Source organism: Hypanus sabinus, chromosome 28, assembly GCF_030144855.1.
Source record: "Hypanus sabinus isolate sHypSab1 chromosome 28, sHypSab1.hap1, whole genome shotgun sequence".
Lineage (NCBI taxonomy): Eukaryota > Metazoa > Chordata > Chondrichthyes > Myliobatiformes > Dasyatidae > Hypanus > Hypanus sabinus.
The window spans coordinates 6,480,233-6,502,620 of NC_082733.1; the positions used below are offsets into that span (position 1 = coordinate 6,480,233).

At 44.9% G+C, this 22,388-nt stretch overlaps 1 protein-coding gene across 3 annotated transcripts in view; it reads left to right on the forward strand.

Moving 5' to 3' along the window:
• The window catches only part of cgnl1 (cingulin-like 1), a 220,783-nt gene that overhangs the window by 159,654 nt on the left and 38,741 nt on the right, over positions 1–22,388 (forward strand). For all 3 annotated transcript variants that reach the window (XM_059952553.1, XM_059952551.1, XM_059952552.1), the window contains 2 exons: positions 2,119–2,280; positions 2,930–3,019. In XM_059952553.1, the coding sequence (XP_059808536.1) occupies positions 2,119–2,280; positions 2,930–3,019 (252 nt within the window). The remainder of the gene's footprint in view (positions 1–2,118; positions 2,281–2,929; positions 3,020–22,388) is intronic.

Consider the following 22,388-nt stretch of genomic DNA (forward strand, 5'->3'; position numbering starts at 1 on the left):
CAATGCCTGTACTTAATGCTTTGACTGTCAGCCTGCATACTAAATGCCTTGTTCAGCACCCAGTCTACTTTTGATTCTCCTTTCAATGAACTGTGCACCTAATAGTGTTGCATTACACTCCCTAGGGCCCTACCATTTGTAGTATAAATTCACGTTATATGTCGCCTCACTTTAATCTGTTTTGAAATCCATTTGCCACTCTCCCCAACTGATCAATACCCCCTGCAGATTCAGATTTATTTATCACATGCACCTGTGACCATGCAGTGGAAATCTGTTTGCATTAACCACCATCACACAATGCGACAGAGAAGGTGCTGCTTATGACTAAATATTAAATAGTTCTAACCATTAAAAATAATAAAGGACATGTTAGTTTTATTACATTCATATTTATATTTTAGGAAGTTGTTATATAGAAATACTCCTATTAATTCTTACATCTTTTTGCATAATTTTTGAGAAGTACCTTCATTCTTAAAGTATTTGTTCATTAACCAAGTGTCATCATACATTCCTGTGCCAACATAGCTTACCCACAATGCCTGGCAGAACACAGCAGCAGCAAAACAAGCCCCTTTCCTCCCTCCCACTTACCCACACACTCTGACAGTCCTCCAACCCCAGAAACAGGCCCCTGAGCCTCCAGACTCTAGGCCTTCAGTATCTTGGCTTTGGTTACTAGGCTTCACCTTCCGGACTTCTGATCAACTTCCGGCTTTGAACCTTTGGGTATTGACCCTTGGGTGAGGCGTTGATGTGGACCCCGAACTCCAGGCCTCAAACTGGGCTCGCTGACTCACTAGCCCTTGAGCCTCTTCCTTGCATGGATACCGGAACCCACTGACCTGGGACAATGCAACATCCATTGTCCTTCATCACGTGTCCACATTGCTTCTTCACTACCAATAACATCTCCTAAATTTATGTTGCCTGCAATCTTGCTCATCAATTCTTATGCATTAACATCCAAATCTTTCATGTAAATATCTGATAACAAGGATCCCTGTACTACATCAGTGGCACAGCACTAGTCAACAGTCTCCATCCTGAGAATCAACCTTCAATCACCACGTTCTGCTTTCTACCTCAGAGCAAATGTTCAATCCATCTGACTTGCTTTCCGTACATTCCACGAGACCTAACCTTCCAGACCTGTCTGCCATGTGGGACTTTGTCAAAGGCTTTGCTGAAGTCCAAACAGGCAAAATCCACTATCGTACCCTCATCTAGCTTTTTTTGCTTCCCCCTTCGTTAAGTTTCATTAAGCACAGCTTCTCACATACAAAGCCATCCTGACTCCTATTCCGACTCTGACTATCCAAATGCTTTTGGACCCTGTTCCTCAGAATTTGCTCCAGTATCTTCCCCAATGGCTGATCAGCCTCCGGTTCCCTGACTTGTCCTTGCTATCCTTTTTAAACAACAGTACGACATTAGCCACCTTCCAGCATTCAGGAACTTCACCAGTCGCTAATGATGAAGCAAATGGCTCTTCAAGGGTCTCCACAATTTCCTGTCCAAGGTCGGAGGATGCACATGGTCAGATGCTGGGGGTTTATTTGGGACTATAAAGCAGCAAATATCTCTTCCCTGGTAATATGAATGTTCGCCAAAACATCACCACTTTTCCCCTTGTTTCCTGAGCAATTATAAATTTTTACTCTTTAAACACCAAGGAGAAATAGTTTTTAAAAGTTATGTGTGATGCAGGCATTGTGGGCCGAAGGGCCTATTCTCAGGCTGTACTGTTCTGTGTAGTTTTTATTGCAGTTCATTTATTTTAGTTAGTTAGAGATACCGCGCAGAATAGGCCCTTACAGCTCTTTGAGCTAGTCTTCTGAGCCTAATCATGGAACAATTTACAATGACCAATTAGCCTACTAACCTGTACATCTTGGGCTATGGGAGGCAACTGGAGCAGCTGGAGACAACCCATTCATTCCCCAGGAAGGACGTATAGACTCCTTACATATGGCGTTGGAATTGGATTTCAAACTCTGACGCCCCGAGCTGTAATATTCAACAGTAACAGGTTTTTCTATTTGTAATTTACTTTCCAGCAGATATAATATCTTTTTGTTAAACTGTTGATGTTGTCTGGGTGTTTTGGGGCAGATACGACGCCTGCGTGAGGAGATGGAAGACTGTTCCCAAGAGCGTGATGAAGCACTTCTGAAGAGCCAGCAGCTGAGGCAGAACGTCAGCGACCTAGAGCGAGACCTTGAAAGTAAAGTGCATTGTGTTGATGATCGAGTGCGGCAAGTCAAGCAAATAGAGGTGAATAGAGCTTCTGAGCAATTTTATCTTAACATTTAGCTCTGACTTCCTGGTATAGGACAAGCTGAAAATGTCACAAGATCGCACCTGACTGTGTAACTAATTTTAAACTGAATCACAGAATCAGAAGTTTAATTGACCTTCCTCAGGAAATGGTTCCCCTTAAATGGGTGACCACGTGTTTTTTGGTTTGTTTGCTTTTTGACTTCTTTCCCTTCTCTTTGATGCCTTAGCAGGCCATTCAATCTATCAGGATCATACAATCCCATATATTAACAGAGGTTGAAAAGTGAAAACATGTTCAAGTATTAAAATCCTGAACTGCTGCTTATGACTAAATATTAAATAATTCTAACCATTAAAAATAATAAAGGACATGTTAGTTTTATTACATTCATATTTATATTTTAGCAAGTTGTTATATAGAAATACTCCTATTAATTCTTACATCTTTTTGCATAATTTTTGAGAAGTACCTTCATTCTTAAAGTATTTGTTCATTAATCTATACATCTGCTCTAAAGACTGAATGGCTTTGAACACCAGAACCAATATTGAAACCTAATGCATAAGCTTGTGGATAGTAGGTGAAGCAGATTTATGGGAGTGGTAGTTGCTATTTCCACTTTAACCTGATTTATGTTCGCAGGATAAACTGGTGGATTTGGAGATGGAGCTGGAAGAGGAGAGAAACAATTCAGATCTTCTGACAGATCGCATCAATAGGGACAGAGAGCAGGTAACTAAGGCTGCTGAAGTGGCTAGATAATGGATTGGACAAGGTGCAGTTGAAATTGCTGTCTAATCAATGGTATAGGAATTTGCCTCATAACACTGAATATAATGCCGCCAATCTAGTAAAAAGAAATCTAGAAGATAGCAACAAAAGCAAGCTGGCAAAGTAACTGATAAAATTTCAGGTATTAATACTGAATTCCAGTCAGTAGATTGATGCCCCTCCTTCTGTGAACCCTGCTCACAACATGCCATTATTGCATTTGGGATAATGTGTAGTCATGATGATTAAATGAAACATTCGTTGTGTAGATTGATGTATTCTACACAAGGTCAATGGGTGAAGTTCAATAACTATTTCTGAAAAGGTGCAGATTTGCAGCAGACAGCCTCACTCATAAACAATACAGTAAATGCCAATACTCTCCTTGTCTGATATGTTTGTTTATGGTCTTTATAAGCTCAAGACCCCGATTGTTTAATGTCATTTCCTGCACAAAACTGTAAAGGCGAATAAAAATAATTGTTACTCCAGATCCGATGCAGTACAAACGAAAACCACAATTATGTTAATTTTAAAAAAACACTTGGCTCATTTTTCCTCTAATAAAAATGTGGGGAAAAAAGTCCAAATGTATCTAACAAAAGACTCCATTTGTGCCAGGGCTTGCTCTGCCATTCTGTTGGATCTTCATTGACCTATTCTTACCCTCAGAACCTGTCGTAACACTCAGACCTCAATACTGGAATACTGGAAGTAGAGTTTTTATTCTGCAATTTGTGCCTCTGTGTTCTCAATGCACTCATTGTAAGCAGTACCTTTATGTAAGGCCACATGAATGAGGAGCACAATACAGGTTGCATTATCTTCAAGATTTACTTTTATTGGCGGCTTAGTAAAATAGGTTTGACAGCAGAGTGGAATTCCTCCGTTTTTGGTTCAAAATCCTTTAAATGACTTGTTGGATCATCTCACTTTCACATTGACTGAGCTAACTTGGCTGTAGTTTTAAATCCTTTGGTAATAATAGGTTATAGATGTGCTTAAATAATGATGGTGCAACCACTGTGAATGGTGAAGGCTATAGTTGTCATTAATGGATATCATTTTCAGTTTGGGCAGGCTACCAGTGATGTAACAGAGCTGAGAGAGGAATATTTAGCTCCGCCACTGATTACTAGCCATCTCCATTTTCACCAAGTACTGTTGTGTGCAGTTTCTACTTACTATATCCACCCTTCCAATCCATCCCTAGACTGAATCACTGCTCAGCCCACAACATTAAAGGTTTATTATTCCTGCATAATATTGTTTTGAAATGTTATATGTCAAAGGGAAAACTGTTTCTTCACTCATATAGCATGATCAAGCAAGTTTGGATTTCTAGTATGTCCAAATAGTGCAGCTAGCAGCCAGCATCTCTCCAGCTGATTCCATGCCTTGTTTAAGAACTGTTTATTTCCATTGATTTGTTGCCAACTCAGAGAATAAACTATTCACGAGCTACAGAATTTTACATTGTCATTCTGTCAGTTGATTTTCTGGCATGTAATCAAAGGAGTCCTTTTAACCTCCACTTCCAATAGGTTTTAAATCAGGAGATTATGGAAAGGGCTTTCATTCCTCCTGACTTTGCATGTTGAGAGATTTGAACTTCTTATTCCACAAAAATAATCATTCTTTTAAAATTGGACTGTACTTAATTTCCAATAGTTTGTAAATTGAATATAATTTTACATCGTGGCTTATATGGAGATTTTTCTTTGCATTGTTTTTCTGAATGTGTCCATTCTGTTCTAAATAACTACTTGGCCCATTTTTGAGAGTTGTAATCTAAGTGCAATTTTAAAGTTCAAATTGGATTGTTTAACGCCATTTCATTGTGACAGTGCTTGTTGCTTCTTACAATGAGTGGATGTATATTTGTAAAACATCTTGGGGTAAATAGTTTTAAAATGGAAGTTGTGTCTTCAGTGGAGAGCAGAAGCTGAATTTGAAGGGGACAGGGTTGATAATTTACATTGATATGCTAATTTGGTAACAAAAAGGTAGCTGAAGTTTGATATTCCACTAGTGCCTGCTTGTTGCTTAGAAATTAGGTTACGAGAATAGAATTTACCAGGGCAGTTTTGATATAACAAGTAGGCTATTCAGCCTACAAAGTTTATGCTGGTGATTATGTGCCACATAAGCCTTATCTTACATGGTCAATGTATAACTTCTGTTCCTTCCTCTTCTGTGTTACTTGCAATAAATGCAGCAATGCATGTACCAGCAGATTTTTGTATTCTGCCTTGTTAAAGATACAGCCTTCAAATGAGTTGCTAAACACAGGGCCTGATGCAAGTGTAAGTTAACCCATCGCACTGTTCAGCAAGTATTATTGCGCTTTTTCACCATTGCTAGAAACTGGTTAGAAGTGTTTCACTATGTCTTTATTGTTTTGGGATCTTCCTTTGTGCACATAGTAACAGATATTAAATGAAAGTAATTGGCTAAAGCATTGTTTTTTAACATTTTAAAAAAAGGTACTCTAAGTTAATTTCTGTAAAAAGAATATAATCAGCTAGGTGGTTTATACATTTTATAGTAACTTCACAAAATAAATCAGTTTGACAGTTTAATCTGTTATGGTAGAGTCTTGAGTGTTTGACATTGACCTTCACTCGTGTGATGAGAGTTGGACGCATTACCCATCAGAACCTTGGACACTTAATTCCCAGTTACATTGGGAAAACGACGCTGATGCAGGATGGAGACTTGTGCCCGGCATCTTGGCTGGAGGTCGGGAAAACGTGAGCTGGAACCAGAGCTTATCTCAAATGCTGTGTCAGGCGTTCGAATGCTTCCGAGGTCTCTGCAGATAATAGCGTGCTTCACGTGGTGTCAGACACACAGGAGATAAATCGTAGAGCAGGATTCCACAGAGTCCAGGATTTCTGGTGCTAATCACAGCAAACTGTTGGAGTTTGCTATTGTTACTCGAGAATGGGCAGGGATTTTGTGACTCTTGTGACTCGACACATACCCTAACGTTGCCATCAGAGATGTAGTACATCTTCACAAGCATCCGTCTCCCATGACATTAATGGAACTTAATTGAACTGATCTGAATTTCGGGGACTGATACAGTAAGCCTGAAAATGCTTTCTGAAATCTCAGCAGACCTTCATGGAGCACTTTCCTTAAGGTCAGCAACAAGTGCCACTGACTGGAAGTATTGTGGTGAGTTGCTGGTGTTATTGAGGACCAGTAATGTAAAAATAGTTGGGTGGAGTTGCATTTCTGTAGGAAGTAGCCAATTGGCCTGACTTGGCACTACACTGGGAACTGTTGATTTGATGGAGACTTGATCCATAGTGAAGGTGGAGAGAAAAAAATTCTAGTCTTCATACGCTGTCAAGTTGACTCCGGCCGTATGAGTCCTAAAATTATTATTGTTGATTCTACACCTTGATCAACATCAGAATCTTCCTGCTGGTTATGGTGAAATCAGTAGATGCACACACATTGAGTCTTTATTCCTTCGAGAATGTGAGTGACTGGACATTGACTCTGTCCATTTCAGCGCTGAAACCTCTCAATTGAAGGAAGTAATGTGAAATGAGCACATATATTTACTTAAAAGTCTTTTAATTTTGGCTAATAGATTGATTCCTGATTAATCTAAGGGCTGACTCCCAATAAATTGTTTATCTGTGTCTGGCAGAAGGAGGATTTTCCAGCCTTTGAGGTTGATATTAATATCATTATTTTACTTAATACCATATTTAGAAACAGATAATTATAATGGCTGCCATATTTTACACTAAATGTATTCTCCTTTATTGTTCAAAAGAAAAAAAGTATTTTGCCTTGGGCTTTTTGCAGAGCCTTCATATGGGAATAATCACTTCCAGCTTTTGAGTAGTTTAGTTATCTCAGATGCATGTGGGTGCTAGATGAGGCAAGGTTCTATTGTGCTAACGTTGCATTCGACTAAGCACTAAATAGCTCTCTGAAATTTTACCCAGCGAGGGTCCATTAGCTGAAGAGTTGCCAAGATCTGGATTTCCTCCAGAAGCACTTGGGTTTATTGATAAGATGACTAGAGTTGAAGACACATAAGGTAATTTTGAGAGCTACAAAGTTGTGATCTAGAACCCAAGCTCACAGTTGTTAGTAGATTGTAAAGCTCTGTGCAGGGAAAGGGCCTGTGAGATCACCTAGGTTTGCCCATTACAGTCAGCAGGATTTTATTGGTGAGATTGAGTTTTAATGGATGCTTGGCCTAACCTCAAATAATAACAAGGCAGCCTACAGAGAAGATGTCTGGTGTCAAGAAAACAACACCTCCCTCAATGTCGCAAAAACAAAGGAGCTGGTTGTGGACTACAGGAGGAATGGAGACAGGCTAACCCTATTGACATCAATGGATCTGGTGTTGAGAGGGTGAACAGCTTTACTTCCTCGGCATAAACATCACCGAGGATCTCACGTGGTCTGTACATACCGGCTGTGAGGTGAAAAAGGCACATCAATACCCCTTTCACCTCAGGTGGTTGAAGAAGTTTGGTATGGGCCCCCAAATCCTAAGAACTTTCTGTAGTGGCATGATTGAGAGCATCCTGACTGCTGCATCACTGCCAGTATGGGAACTGTACTTCCCTCAATCGCAGGACTCTGCAGAGAGTGGTGCAGACAGCCCAGTGCATCTGTAGTTGAGAACTTCCCACTATTCAGGACATTTACAAAGACAGGTGTGTAAAAAGGGCCTGAAGGATCAGTGGGGACCCGAGTCACCCCAACCACAAACTGTTCCAGTTGCTAGCATCCGGGAAACAGTGCCACAGCATAAAAGCCAGGACCAACAGGCCATCAGACTGATAATTCGTGCTGACACAATTGTATTTCTATGTTATACTGACAGTCCTGTTGTACATACTATTTATTATAAAGTCAATTCAGTTCAACACTGGAGGGATAATGCTGGGAGAGCAGAGTCTTTTAATCACGTCCCTGCACAAAATGTCATGCTCCACACTGTGCTGGAACTGTCTCACTGGATCCAAATCTTGGAGCTCCTGACCTGGCTACACACTGTGTACTCCCAGTGTACTATTTGTGCTAGTTCATGAAAGTAGCTCCCAATCAATTTGATGCACCATCAATAACTCACACTGAGACGTAGGCGAGATATCGGCTTTTATTGACTGGAAGAAGGAACCAGGAGTGAGTGTCTATCATACAAGGTCCTGGAGACTGAGGCCGATCTTCAGGCCGCAGGTCTCCTTTATACAGGGGCCTGTGGGAGGAGCCACAGGAGCAGTCAGCAGGGGCGTGTCCCGACAGGCACATAGTTCACCACATTCACCCCCCCTTCGTTTGAAAAAGTCCTTATGTAGCGAAGGTTCTTACAAGTCAAGCCGATCAGGCGGTCGAATCTGTCGCTGCGATCTACGTAGCACCGGCTGTGACCGCATAGGTGCCGGCAACATTGGCGATTGCACAGGGGACGGGGGTTGCGCGTGTTCTTGCCCACTAGGCGCCGGTGATCCCTCATGCATGTGCGAGGCGCCTGGTATAAATGCGTACGAAACGCCCGGTATACAAGTGTCGTGAGGAGTCTGTGTAGGGCCTGGTGAGTACGGTGTCACCTCTGGTGCAGGGTTCACAGTTACCGGAGAGCCTTCAGGGTAGTGGTCTGCTGCACCTGCGGGTGCCAGGTCGCGGATGGAGACCGTGTCCTCCCGCCCATCAGGTAAGACCACGTAAGCATACTGGGGGTTCGCATGGAGAAGGTGAACCCTCTCCACCAGCGGGGAGTATTTATTGCTCCTCACATGTTTCCGGAGCAGCACTGGCCCCGGGGACGTCAGCCAAACTGGTAGGGTGGTCCCAGTGACAGACTTCCTGGGAAAAGAGAATAGGCGTTCGTGAGGGGTGGCATTGGTGGACGTACATAACAGAGAGCGGATAGAGTGCAGTGCCTCAGGGAGGACCTCCTGCCATCGAGAGACCGGCAACCCTTTGGACTTAAGGGCTAAAAGTGTGGCCTTCCACACTGCGGCATTCTCCCGCTCTACCTGGCCATTACCCCGGGGATTATAACTCGTGGTCCGACTGGTAGCAATGCCCCTAGCTAGCAAGTACTGGCGCAGCTCCTCACTCATAAAGGAGGACCCTCTATCACTGTGGATATAGCAGGGATACCCGAACAGAGTGAAGAGCTGGCGCAGGGCTTTTATGACGGACGTGGCAGTGGTGTCGGGGCAGGGGATGGCAAAGGGGAACCGTGAGAACTCGTCAATAACACTGAGAAAATAGACATTGCGGTCAGTGGAGGGAAGGGGGCCCTTAAAGTCAACACTCAGGCGTTCAAAAGGGCGGGTGGCCTTGACAAGTTGTGCCGTGTCAGGACAGTAGAAGTGCGGTTTGCACTCGGCACAAATTTGGCAGTCCCTGGTCATCGTCCTGATGTCCTCCAGGGAGTACGGCAGGTTCCGAGCTTTCACAAAATGGTAAAATCGGGTGACCCCCGGATGGCAAAGTTGAGCATGAAGGGCGTACAGCTGGTCGAGCTGTGTGCTAGCACATGTTCCCCGGGATAGGGCATCAGGGGGCTCATTGAGTCTGCCAGGCCGGTACAGGATATCATAGGTGTAGGTGGAGAGTTCTATCCTCCACCGCAAAATCTTATCATTTTTGATCTTGCCCCGCTGTTGGTTGCTGAACAGGAACGCAACCGAGCGCTGGTCGGTCAGCACAGTGAATCTTTTGCCAGCAAGATAGTGCCTCCAGTGCCTAACAGCCTCCACTATGGCCTGGGCTTCTTTCTCCACCGCGGAGTGCCGAATTTCAGAGCCTTGGAGGGTGCGAGAAAAGAATGCTACTGGTCTGCCTTCCTGATTAAGGGTAGCAGCCAGAGCGAAATCGGAGGCATCACACTCCACTTGGAAGGGAGCGGTCTCGTCCACTGCATGCATCGTAGCTTTGGCAATGTCCGCTTTAATGCAGTTGAAGGCCGCGCAGGCCTCAGCAGAGAGGGGAAACGAGGTAGACTTGACCAGGGGGCGAGCCTTGTCTGCGTAATGGGGGACCCATTGGGCGTAATAGGAAAAAAACCCCAGGCACCGTCTGAGGGCCTTGAGAGTGGTGGGAAGAGGGAGCTCTAACAGGGGGCGCATACGTTCGGGATCAGGCCCAATAACCCCGTTTTCCACGACATACCCAAGTATAGCAAGGCGGGTGGTACCAAAAACACACTTGTCCCTGTTATAAGTAAGGTTCAGAGCTGCGGCCACTTGGAGAAACCGTTGGAGGTTGGCGTCGTGATCTGGCCTGTCATGACCACAGATGGTGATGTTATCCAGATAGGGAAATGTGGCCTGCAGTTGGTACTGGTCCACCATCCGGTCCATTTCCCTCTGGAAGACAGAGACACCATTCGTGACACCGAAAGGGACGCGCAGGAAGTGATAGAGCCGGCCGCCCGCCTCGAAGGCGGTGTAGGGGCGGTCCTCTGGGCAGATGGGGAGCTGGTGATAAGCGGATTTCAGATCTATTGTCGAGTACACCTTATACTGAGCAATCTGGTTGACCATATCCGCGATGCGGGGTAGGGGGTATGCGTCAAGCTGCGTAAACCTATTGATGGTTTGACTATAGTCCACCACCATCCTATTTTTCTGCCCAGTCCGAACAACAACCACCTGGGCCCTCCAAGGGCTTGTGCTCGGCTCAATGATCCCCTCCCCGAGCAGCCGCCGCACCTCCGACTGAATGAAGGCCCGGTCCCCCGCGCTGTACCTCCTGCTTTTGGTTGCCACAGGTTTACAGTCGGGGGTCAGGTTGGCGAACAGCGGTGGGGGAGGGATCTTGAGAGTGGAGAGGCTGCAAGTGTCGGTAGCGCAGCTGTTGGCTTGGTTCTGGATGGGATGTGTGTGTCCGTGTGTGTGTGTGGTCAGTAGCGGGGTATGTGAAGAAGTCCCACAAAACTGAGGATTCTTGACAGTGAGTGGTGGGAGGGGCCCGTCGTATACCATAGTCACACTTTCGAGATGGCTCTGGAAGTCCAGCCCCAATAGCACAGGTGCACACAGATTAGGCATGACCAGCAGTTCAAAGTCCCGATATACTGTGCCTTGCACCACCAAAGTCGCTACACAACCCGCCCGGATGTCTGCGGACTGCGACCCAGAGGCCAAATGGAACCTCCGACTGACCGGCCGCGTTGCAAGTCCGCAGCGTCGCACTGTGTCCGGGTGAATAAAACTCCCAGTGCTGCCCGTGTCAAACAGGCATCCAGTCCAATGCCCCTCCACCTGGATGTCCATCATGGATCTTGCAAGCTGGTGTGGGGCGCTTTGGTCGAGAGTCACAGTGGCCAGAGTTGGATCGCCGTCGGGGTACCCGGTCAGCATCGGAGGGTCGGGGGCGGGGCATGCTGACGCCGACAAAGATGGCCGCTCACATCCAGGGTACCCGGTCAGCATCCGAGGATCGGGGGCGGGGCGTGCTGACGTCGACAAAGATGGCCGCCCACATCCCGGCATGCAAGATGGCGGCCCCCACGTTTCACCCGCAGCGCTGCACTCCGCTCGAGGTTGAGACTTACAGACCTTGGCGAAATGGCCCCGCTTTCCGCAGCTGGAGCAGGTCGCTTCTTGCGCTGGACAGCGTTGTCGAGGATGTTTCTTTTGGCCACAGAAATAACAAAGCACGAGATTCTTACGGGCCACAGCCGTGGTCTGGGTCGGGGAGCTCGTGGAATGGCGACTGGCGGCGGCGTTGGCGAATTCGCTCCCGGGAGCCGGCGGTGGCGGGGTCTGAGGCGTCCACGAAACCGGCGGGGAATCGCGCGACTGGACAGCGTCGGCGTTATGCCGCGCAGCTTCTAGAGCGTTGGCCTTCTCTATCGCCGAGCTTAAGGTAAGATCCGAGTTCTCCAGCAGCCGCTGGCGCATGTACACTGACCTCAGTCCCGTCACAAAGGCGTCTCGCACCAGCAGCTCCGCATGCTGTTCTGCCGTGAGCGTCTTGCAGTCACAAGCTCGGACGAGTGTCTGTAGTGCTCGGAGAAACTCAGCGCACGATTCGCCAGGCCGCTGTTGCCGGGTAGCTAAACGATGTCTTGCGTAGACGGTGTTCACCGGCCGCAGGTACTGTCGTTTGAGGGCGTCCAGTGCCCCTTCGTAGGTCGGCAGGTCCCGGATAAAGGAGTAAACTTTGGAGGAGACCCTCGAGAGTAGGATTCTGTGCATAACGGCGGGTTCAGTCGCACGAAGCTCCGCCAAGTACGATTGGAAGCATGCAAGCCAGTGTTCAAAAGCGAGAGCTGCGTCAGGGTCTTGAGGGTCCAAATCCAACCGGTCCGGACGCAAAACGGGTTCCATGTTTTAAAACTTCCAGTCAATAAAATTGATGCACCATCAATAACTCACACTGAGACGTAGGCGAGATATCGGCTTTTATTGACTGGAAGAAGGAACCAGGAGTGAGTGTCTATCATACAAGGTCCTGGAGACTGAGGCCGATCTTCAGGCCGCAGGTCTCCTTTATACAGGGGCCTGTGGGAGGAGCCACAGGAGCAGTCAGCAGGGGCGTGTCCCGACAGGCACATAGTTCACCACACACTTCCCCAAGGCTGGCTGATAACACTGGGTCCAATAACAACTCCCACATCCTATCAGAGAAAGGAAAAAAGTGGATTAGTCCTGAATGGTTTAGTGCTAAATCCACAGAGCATTGTTCTGTCAGCAGTCAGGAACAAATCAGAGTTGATTGTCCGAGGCACAAGTACACAAATGTACAGGTGCAATGAAACACTTGCAGCAGTATCACAGCCCACAGTGTCCTGGAAAATATATTCATATAATTTCTTTCACTTGGGCCAGTTTTAAGGCCCCCAGAGCTTATGAATTACCAGGAAGTGTGTTCACTGTTGGATTGCAGGCAGAAACAGGAATCAAATTCCACATAAGGTCACATAAATACTAAAAATTTTCACTCAAAGCATTAAGTGATGATCTGGAATGCATGACAGATGTTCCCTGGTTTCCTGACTACAAGCTATTCTGTTAAGTAGGGTTTATTTTCTTTTAAAGTTTGTCCAAAGGATGTTTTCAGCCAAATGTGTCTCAGCTTTAAATCTGGCGAAGCAAGATTTCACTTTGCAAAATGCCTTTGGTGAGGATGAATACTGGGGAATGTGTTTACTCAATGTCGTTTACAACCCTTTTATCTTTTTGCTAATGAAATGGTGCTATTTGCATTTTAAGTTATTGATTCTGAGGAAGTCTTTCTTCTTCTGCCTTGCCACAGACTTTCCACCACAACTCCTGCCACTCCATTTGGAATTGGGAGTTCCCCATAGTGTTGCTGCTATTCCCCTTCTCGCCATACCTACAATCCCAACGGCTTGTCACTGTGTTCATAGTTACCCCCTTTCCAATTTTAGGAACTTGGGAAAATCTGTTTTTCTCCTCCCCCCCCCCCCCCCAAACGCAGCACTTTGGTAGCAACCTGGTGTTACGCAATGTGAGGAAAATCCTCCACTGCACTCGTGTTCTGGTATGAGAGGCAGGAGTGTTACCATGGCAACGGAGGCATGAAGACAAGATAAGCATGTCCCGAAGTTCCCGTTCCTCCTGCCCTCTGCCAGGTCCCTGCTGGTAACTCTGCACCTGCTAGGGGTCGGAGCCAATTCGATGTAGAAATGAAGCCCCATTCGCCTGGTAAAAAATAAACCAGGCAAAGCTAATAATGTTCAAGCTTGTTCCGTTGTGATGACTCGAGTCCCTGCAGCATTTATTGGTGCTGATTATATGGAGAGTCAGAGCAGAATAAATAAGCCCAGAGGAGAGCTAATCACTTTATGTAAGAAAGGAAGTAAATGCTGGCATTCGAATCTTAACAGTTGACCTGACCTTCAGAATGTGGAATGCATTCTGTTCTTGCAACCAATCCAGGCTGCTTAGTGCTTAATCTCTACTTTGTTTTCTTTATGTGTGGAACTTAATAATTGCATTCATTTGGAGCGTAGTTTTTTATCAAATGCTTTAATTTTAGTTAAGAGTGGCCTCTGGGCTTACTGCTTGGACTGCTGATGTTTTAATAACTGATGTTGCAGTTGACTCCGGTATCGCATTCTGTGATTAGTGCTAAAAATTGACCCCGGTGATACGACTGATACTTTGTTTAAAATTTCACCTGGAACAATAAATGACTTGTGATGAAAGTTACTTAAGATTGTCATTCGGCTTATTTGTTGAGAATGTCCCCAGGACTGGGCAGTTGTAAACTGATTGTTGATGGAGCACAGGGTTCACAGGAGTTCTGATGAAGGGCCTTGCCTCAAAATGGTGAGTTCCTTTCCCTCCACCGATGCTGCCAGATGTTATGTTGAAAGATCATAGTGAAACTTTGCACTTGTTTCTTGCAGCCCTGAGGATTTGACCGGCAGCTTCTTGCATCTCTGGATGCTGGAGGACACCGTTGCACACACGCCTCTCCTTTTGGAGCTTTGCTGAGGAGCTTGGACAGCCTTGTCCTGGATTGCCACTTTATTAGTTTGGAAAGGATGGTGCAGGGAACTGGGTGGCAAAAGAGTGATAGAGTGAAGGTACAACATGGGGTGAGGAACCCGCCTGCAGTACTGGGGTGGTATGATTTGGCTGAAGGTACCTTGCCCGAAGCACCACCCTTCCTTCTTGCCTTCCCTCCTCACACCACCTCGGGCTGGTTTCTCACCCCAGTTTCCCTCCACTACCAAACTCTGGGCCCTAGTGCCTCCCATTCAGGCAAAAAAACAAACCTATTGAACCCGTTCATGGAAGATGCATTATCGACTCTGGAAATATCCAACCCATCAATCAGTTCAGCCACTGGGTGGGGGTGAAATATACAGCAGGGAGCATTGCTGTATTTCCCTCTGTCCTTAAAGGGGCAAAACAATGTGTAAAACTCCACAGTTGTGAATGGAGCCAGGAAGCTTCAACCCCTGCATCTATTTCAATACTGCTGCGATGTCCATATTATGCAATGACAAATATTAGCCATGTCAAGATCATACTCCAGCTACTAACTCGGGGGGTGGGGGGGGAGTGGGTTTAAGCTGGTTGTCAGGACTGTTTGGATATAGACTTGTATTAGGTAATGGAGGAAGTGTCTCAGCCTTTTCTGATGTGAAGGGCCGATGTCACAGGAGTTCGCTGCTCTTGAAACGTCTGTTAACGTCAGCTGTGGAAAAGCAGTCCAAGAAGCGTGAGCAGAATTGGGCATTTGACCCATCGAGTCTGCTTCACCATTCCATCATGACTGATTTATTTTCCTCTCAAGTCCTACTCTCTTCCTTTTCCCCATAACCTTTGATTGAAAACCTATCAGCCTCTGTGGTGAACTATGTGCCTGTCGGGACACGCCCCTGCTGACTGCTCCTGTGGCTCCTCCCACAGGCCCCTGTATAAAGGAGACCTGCGGCCTGACGCTCGGCCTCAGTCTCCAGGACCTTGTATGATAGACACTCACTCCTGGTTCCTTCTTCCAGTCAATAAAAGCCGATATCTCGCCTACGTCTCAGTGTGAGTTATTGATGGTGCATCAGCCTCTGCTTTAAATAAACTCGGTGACTTGCCCTCTACGGCCAAGTTTCACTGCCCTTGGGCCCTTTGCTCCTTCGTTTCTCAGCCCTAACATTGGGCCTGTTTGAACCATTTCACTGTCGTGCAGTGGCCATTAACAAATACCGTTGTTGCATTCGTATCCTCTGCTTACCTCTACTGGAGAGTAACTTGTGGAAACTGTAACACAAGGGTCAGAATCTTTGGCCCAATACTTTGTTGGCAGTTAAAATTATGCTGCTAGACGGAGTTAATATTCTCCCCTGTGCAAGTTTAAGTGACCCTCCCACAGTCAGAAGTGTTTGAGCATTTTTATTTCAAATCAAATAAAATTATTTTACTACTTTTCTGATGTAAACCAAGCTGGCTTTTTAAATGAACCAGTGTGAAGCTTCACAAAACTCTAATGCTCACTACATTGCACTCGTGGCTTCCACGCCACTCATTGTACATTGCAGGACCAAACTTGCTTGCAATAGTTCTGCTGTAGTTGACACTTGAGTTGCGCTGTAACAGTTGGTTTGCCTTGCATGGTTGCTGGTAAAACAGAAAATCGCTTGCAAGTCAGATAGCATCCGTGGAAGCAAAGCAACGTTTAAACTGCAGGGAAAGTGATAGCGGTGGAGAGAGCAAGGGGGATGAGTTGTACAGGGTAAACGGCAGGTGTGTTGGAATGACTGAAGTGTAACGGATTGGCTTGACTTTGGTTGAACGTTGAGGTTAACGTTCAGTCTGGGGGGTTCACCTTCCTGGGTGTGTTTTTGTGGGGAAACTACAATTCCATTAGACCTGAGCCATTGTTCGGGCTACCAAAGGTTCTGATTACCTGACATACATTTCTTGATCTTTTGGAGAAAATAGTTCATTCCAGGCATTGAGCAGGAGAAATATGGTTGCCAAATGATAAAGAAAGCTTTTCCACTAAATATTACAAAATAATGGATGATCTGAAACAGAATAAAAAGGAGTTTGCCATGGGTGTGATGTCAAAGCAAAGAAACCAATCGTCAAATCATTGATTTCCTTCAACTAACCAATTTTAAATAAATTTGGGAGTAAAGAATTGTTTTGAGTACAGTTATATCACGTAAACTTGAAGATCTGTTAGAATAAAGAATGAAGATAACTCACAAACGAGTGTGTGTCCAACTGCTCTAGATGTTTTCAAGCAGCCTCACAATTATAGTTCCCAAAGTCTTTTAGCATTTACCCTGAGCAAGTTGAAGCTGTTGAAAGCAGAAGCAAACATGTGCAGTCCTTCATATCTTTGCTAGAGTTTGAATACAATTTGATAAGATTCAGTTATCTTTACTGCTGATTGTAGGATTTGTGAAATTCCATTCAGTCTCCAGTTCAGAAGCAGTTACTCTGCCTTATTTAGCAAGGGTACTCGATCAGCTTGGCACAGTGTGGTACTAATGAAGGAGGTCCCAAACCAATGCCAGCACTGTCAAACTGTCTCAAAATCACTCACACTGTCTGCAAAAGCTTATTTCTGTAAACAAACCAGGCATTAAAGCTATTGTCATTAAGCTTAAATACAAAGTTGTAACTGAAAAGGAATGTGCTTGGGAACACTGAGAGAAATATTTTCCTATATCTGCAGTTCCAAGTGAGTTTTATAAAATGAGTTTCCATTCCAGACCCCAGTACAAGTTTCTATCAACCTCAGAACAAATACAACTACATTCATTTGTACCAGATGTTAATTCCCTTCTAAAATCAACTTCCTGGCCCTTCACTTCCAATAATATAATTTGGAATAGATTTTGTATGTTTTACAAGCTGTTTCATATTATTCCTAATACCAAACAACTGTTCCTTCGAGATGCTTTCCCCATCAGCCAATAGTCAGGATCAAGGTCAAGCGTTTCTACTTCAAATGCTCCTTTGGCCTGTTTGTAATAAGAAGATTTTACTATGGTGCACCAACCCTTAAACCTATCCAGTGTGTTCCTTAAATGAAAAAAATACAACAAATGCCGTTCAGTCTTACTCATGCATGCCAATCTGTGTACGTTGTTTTCATTGACGTTTCCTCCCAGTCCATAGTCCTCTGCACCTTTTAAGTGTCACCTAGATGTTTCTTCAACGCTGTCAATCACTCAACTGCCCCCACTGTCTTGGTCAGTGCATTCCAGGGAAAAAAAAAGGATTGCCCCCCCCCCCACCCATACTCCCCTATATCCATACTTCATTTGTCCTCTAGTTTTGTTCTCTTCATATGGGGGAAGATTTGCTGCAGACTTCCTTATCTATATATCTTAATTATTTCCTCTCTTAACCTCCTCTGCTCCAGGAGAACATCCTCAGTTTCTCTGGACACTCGTCGTCACAGGCAGCACCCTGGTGAATCTCCTCTTCACCCTTTCCAGTACTCTCGTACCCTTCCTGCAACTTGGTGACCAGAACTACTTGCAGTACTCCAGCTGAGGGTCACATCAAGGTTTTATTAAGTTGGAGTATCATATCCTTGCTCTTGTATTCAATGCCTCAACTAATAAAATGTCTTATCACATTTGTGTTCCTGACCACATTATCTAACTGTGCCATCACCTTCAACGATCTGTAAACTCTACTCTCTAACATCCCACCATCCATGGTGCGTCCCAGCCTTAGTGGTCCTCCCAAAAAGCATTTCCTCACATTTGGCAGAATTAAATGCCGTCTGTTATTTCACGAACACGTCAACATCTCACTGCAGCCCGAGATTACCTTCCCATTATCAGCAGCTCCACCAATCGCTGAGTCGTCTGTAAACCTACTGATTGTGCCTAGACCTCACATGCACCACAAACTGTAAGTGGTCCCGGTGTTGATCCTTGTGCGACCCCTGTAGTCACAGGCGTCCAAATGAAATTAAACTAGCCGTCTACCATCACCCTCTGTCTCCTATTGTCAAAGCCAGTTTTGGATCCATTTTACCAATATGCCCTGGATTACATGGGCCTTAATCATTTGGACCATGTAGGACTTTGCCAAAGGCTTTTAGTTAGTCTTTGCATACCACATCTACTGCCTTGTCTTTGTGGATGTACTTTGTTACCTCTTCAAAAAAAATTGGTCAAGTTGGTCAGACAAAGCCATGCTGGCTGCTTCTGATTAGTCCTGGCCTTTTCAAATGTCCCTCAGAATTTTTCTAGTACCTTCCCCACCTCTGATGTTAGGCTCCCAGGTTTCTACTGGTCTTTTCTTCCCAAAGGAATTCCTAAGGGCTTAATCATGTGGTTTGGTCTGCAGCTTGGCGCTCTGAAAGAGAAAACAATTGTATAGGAGATAGAATTGGAATTTACAGCTCAGTGTAAAGAGTGGACTGGATGAAGGCAGATGCTTTATTGTTTGCTAAAATGGAATGTGATGAGGGATTAAAGTGCTGAATAATGGAAGCAGAGCCTGTTTTATTAGGATGGAGCAAATTATTGATAACAGATCATTATCAACAACATAACAATAATTTCATTGCTGATGTTTAGGCTCAAATGCTGTACCAATCACACCTTTTTTGTGTACCCGAAGGGGCAGTCAGATCTTCGTTCAATTATTTTGTTATAATTGGCTTTGTGTCCTGCAGTATGTTGTTAATTCTGTGCTGCAAAATATTTTTGCTTTATTTTTCCATGGGAAGGAAGGTGGAACACAAGAGGTGTGTGTTTGTGTTGGATCTGTGATGCTGGAGATTGAAAACTTACAGTCGTTGTTGCACCTCCACTCAGACTGAGCTGCCACTAACTGTTTCTGTCTGTGCTATATCCATAAATATTTTGTTATCTTGCTCTTCAGCTTTGATTAACTTCCCACATTGTTTAAATGTTATAGATCAGTTAAAAAGTATATTTACTGAAATAACTTAAAAAGGGACCACATCCTGATATTTGGCCAATGCAGTCACTGCTTTATCCTCAGGATTTACTGGAAGGAGAAGCAAATCATAATCAATGACTTGACCCAGGCCAATGTCCCCCAGCACTGAAGCCTCTGTTATACCCACTTGGCAATGTTGTCCTGACGAAGGGTTTTGGCCGAAAACATCGACAGTGCTTCTTCCTATAGATGCTGCCTGGCCTGTTGCGTTCCACCAGCATTTTGTGTGTGTGGCAATGGTGTTTGCGCATCTATCATCAGGCTCCATTTTGCGCTCGGCCTCAGGGAGAGTTTACCAGGTGTACAGGTGGAAAAACTGCAAGGTTTCTCCTTGAAGAATTGTGACATCGGCTCTGTCTGCTCAGGGCCTCAGTCCCATGACAGCTCGAAGTGGATGAAGGAGCGTTTGGGAGGACATTAAAAATCTTGGGGCCATTCATCAGTAGCACACAGGTCCTGCAAAGGGGCGGGAGAAGAAGATTGCCTCACAAACAGAGCACCTGCCCACACTCCCCGTCAGCCATCTCCAGCCCCATCCACAGGAGGGGTCTGTGGTATCCACGTTAACTTTATTTACTATGAATTGACTGGGGACAACACAGGTCATTCTTGATCTTAAGGAGAAGAAATTCCTTCTCTTTAGACATTAATTTGTGTCAGGAGCTGGTCGGGTTGGCCAACAGTTCAGTGTTTCTGAGCAGTATTGCAGCCACTCTTCATGTGTCAATCTCAGTTGATTGTGTCTCGCTATTAGTCACCCATACGTAGACAGTAACTGAATTTACTTGCTGCTATTAAATTCTGTTTGCATTTAACATTTCAGATAGAAATCTTTCTAGTTTTAACAAACTGGGTGTGGCAGATTAAGATTAATTTGTGACAAGATAGACATTTAGTTGCACTAGAAACGCATGCTTCTGTGGATCACGCCCCCGAGAATGTGAACACGCCTTTAACTAGTGATGTGCCTCGAATCATTCTTCTACCGTTGAATGCCACTGGTCTCAGTATTCGCTGGAACTTGGGGAATGGGTCACTGTTCTTGATCAAAAAGGGGCAACAGTGCAAAAATTTTTGTGAAGGGAGAATGGTGCATTTTAATGCAGTGCTTATAATAGTTGTAGTTTTAATATTTACAGACCACATCAGGCAATCGTCCTTGAATCTGAGGGTCTGCCTAAGGACAAGGAAGCCTTCTTTAGATGTTAGCCTGGGATTCAACTGCTGAAGTTGAGTTAAGCTCCTGACATGAGGAGGTTGCGCCTTGCACTCAGAGTTGGAAGAGTGTACCTGACTGTTTGCTGTGCTCCTGAACTTCCTATGGAGCAGAGCCCAGTCTCGGCAACTTCCTCCAGCCTCTGGGAATTCTTCACTCAAGTCCTCTGTCTGGAGCGGAATAAGAGTTACTTGGAGAAAGTTGGAGGAAGTTTGTACAGGACATAAACATTGACATTGGACAAGGTGACCTAATTCTGTAAATATTTAGTGACTCTATCACAAGCATGGTTAAATATAAATAATGTTTATAGCTTGCTGTTAATATTTTGCTGAGACATAAAATATGTGATCTCATGTGCTTTTGATGATTGTGAAGAGGTGGTGCAATGGGGGAAATCAGCATTTCGGGATCAAGATGACAGTTTTCCCACACAATAAGCAGATAATTTTACCTTAAAATGACAGCGGAGGCCACTAGAACTAGCCCTAGCAGTATGCAGTTTTTCACTGATTCTGTTCTTACTGTGAATGCCCACAGGAAAAGGAAAGTCAGGGTAGTATATAGTAACATTGGTACTTTGAACTTTATTTCACTGGCTGTGATATCCTCCAATAGATGGCATGACAAACTCGTATGGCGGGGGAATGGGAACCAGTATGATAGCGCTGAGGATGAGCCAGCAGGTTTACAAGTAGGTGATGGATGTCGTATGAATGTAAGAAAGGACAAGCCAATGACTGGGTGCAAGTGCAGACAGAGCAAAGAGCAAAGAGTTAAATTGTACCACAAAGGCCAAATTTAAAAGGACAAAGAATGTAGGACTGAAGGTGCTGTATTTAAATGTGTGTAGCTTTCAGAATAAGATGGACAAACTCGTGGCACAATTAGAAATTGGTCAGTATGACATTGTGGGCATCACTGAGTTATGGCTGAAAGAAGGAACCCTTAGAAGGCAATGACCATAATGTGATTGAATTTATACTGCAGTTTGAGAGGGAGAAGTACAAAGCAGATGTACCAGTATTGCAATGGAGTAACGGGAATTACAGGGGCATGAGAGAGAAACTTGCCCAGGTGGATTGGAGGAGGATACAGGCAGGGATGATGGCAGAGAGAGATGGCTGAAGTTCCTGGGAATAGTTCACAAAGCACAGGATAGATATGTCCCACAGAAGAAGTTGTTCTCAAACGGCAGGGGTAGAGAACCGTGGCTGACAAGGGAAGTTAAGGACTGCATAAAAGCCAAGGGAAAAGGCTTATAAGGTAGCAAAAGTGATTGGGAAGTTGGATAATTGGGAAACTTTTAAAATCCAACAAAAGGTAACTAGAAAAGCTACAAGAAGGGAAAAGATGAATTATGCGGGCATACTAGACAATAATATAAAGCAGGATATGAAAAGTTTTTCCAGTTGTATAAAGACTCCCATTTCACTCCATTCAGGCAGGCTAGTGCATCCTCGATCCACGAAACAGTATACTGGTCAGGGACTGTGCGTCAGTTCAGTGTCCAATAGTCAACACACATTTGTACCTTCCCATTCTTCCTCACCACCACAATGGATGACACATAGGGACTCCTCAACTCAGTGATAATCCCTCCCTCCTTCAGTCTGAGCGGATGCTGCCGAACATCCTCCACCCCTGCTGGTGCTAACCGTTGAGACTTTTCCCTGAAAGGGGTGTCCTCTGTCAA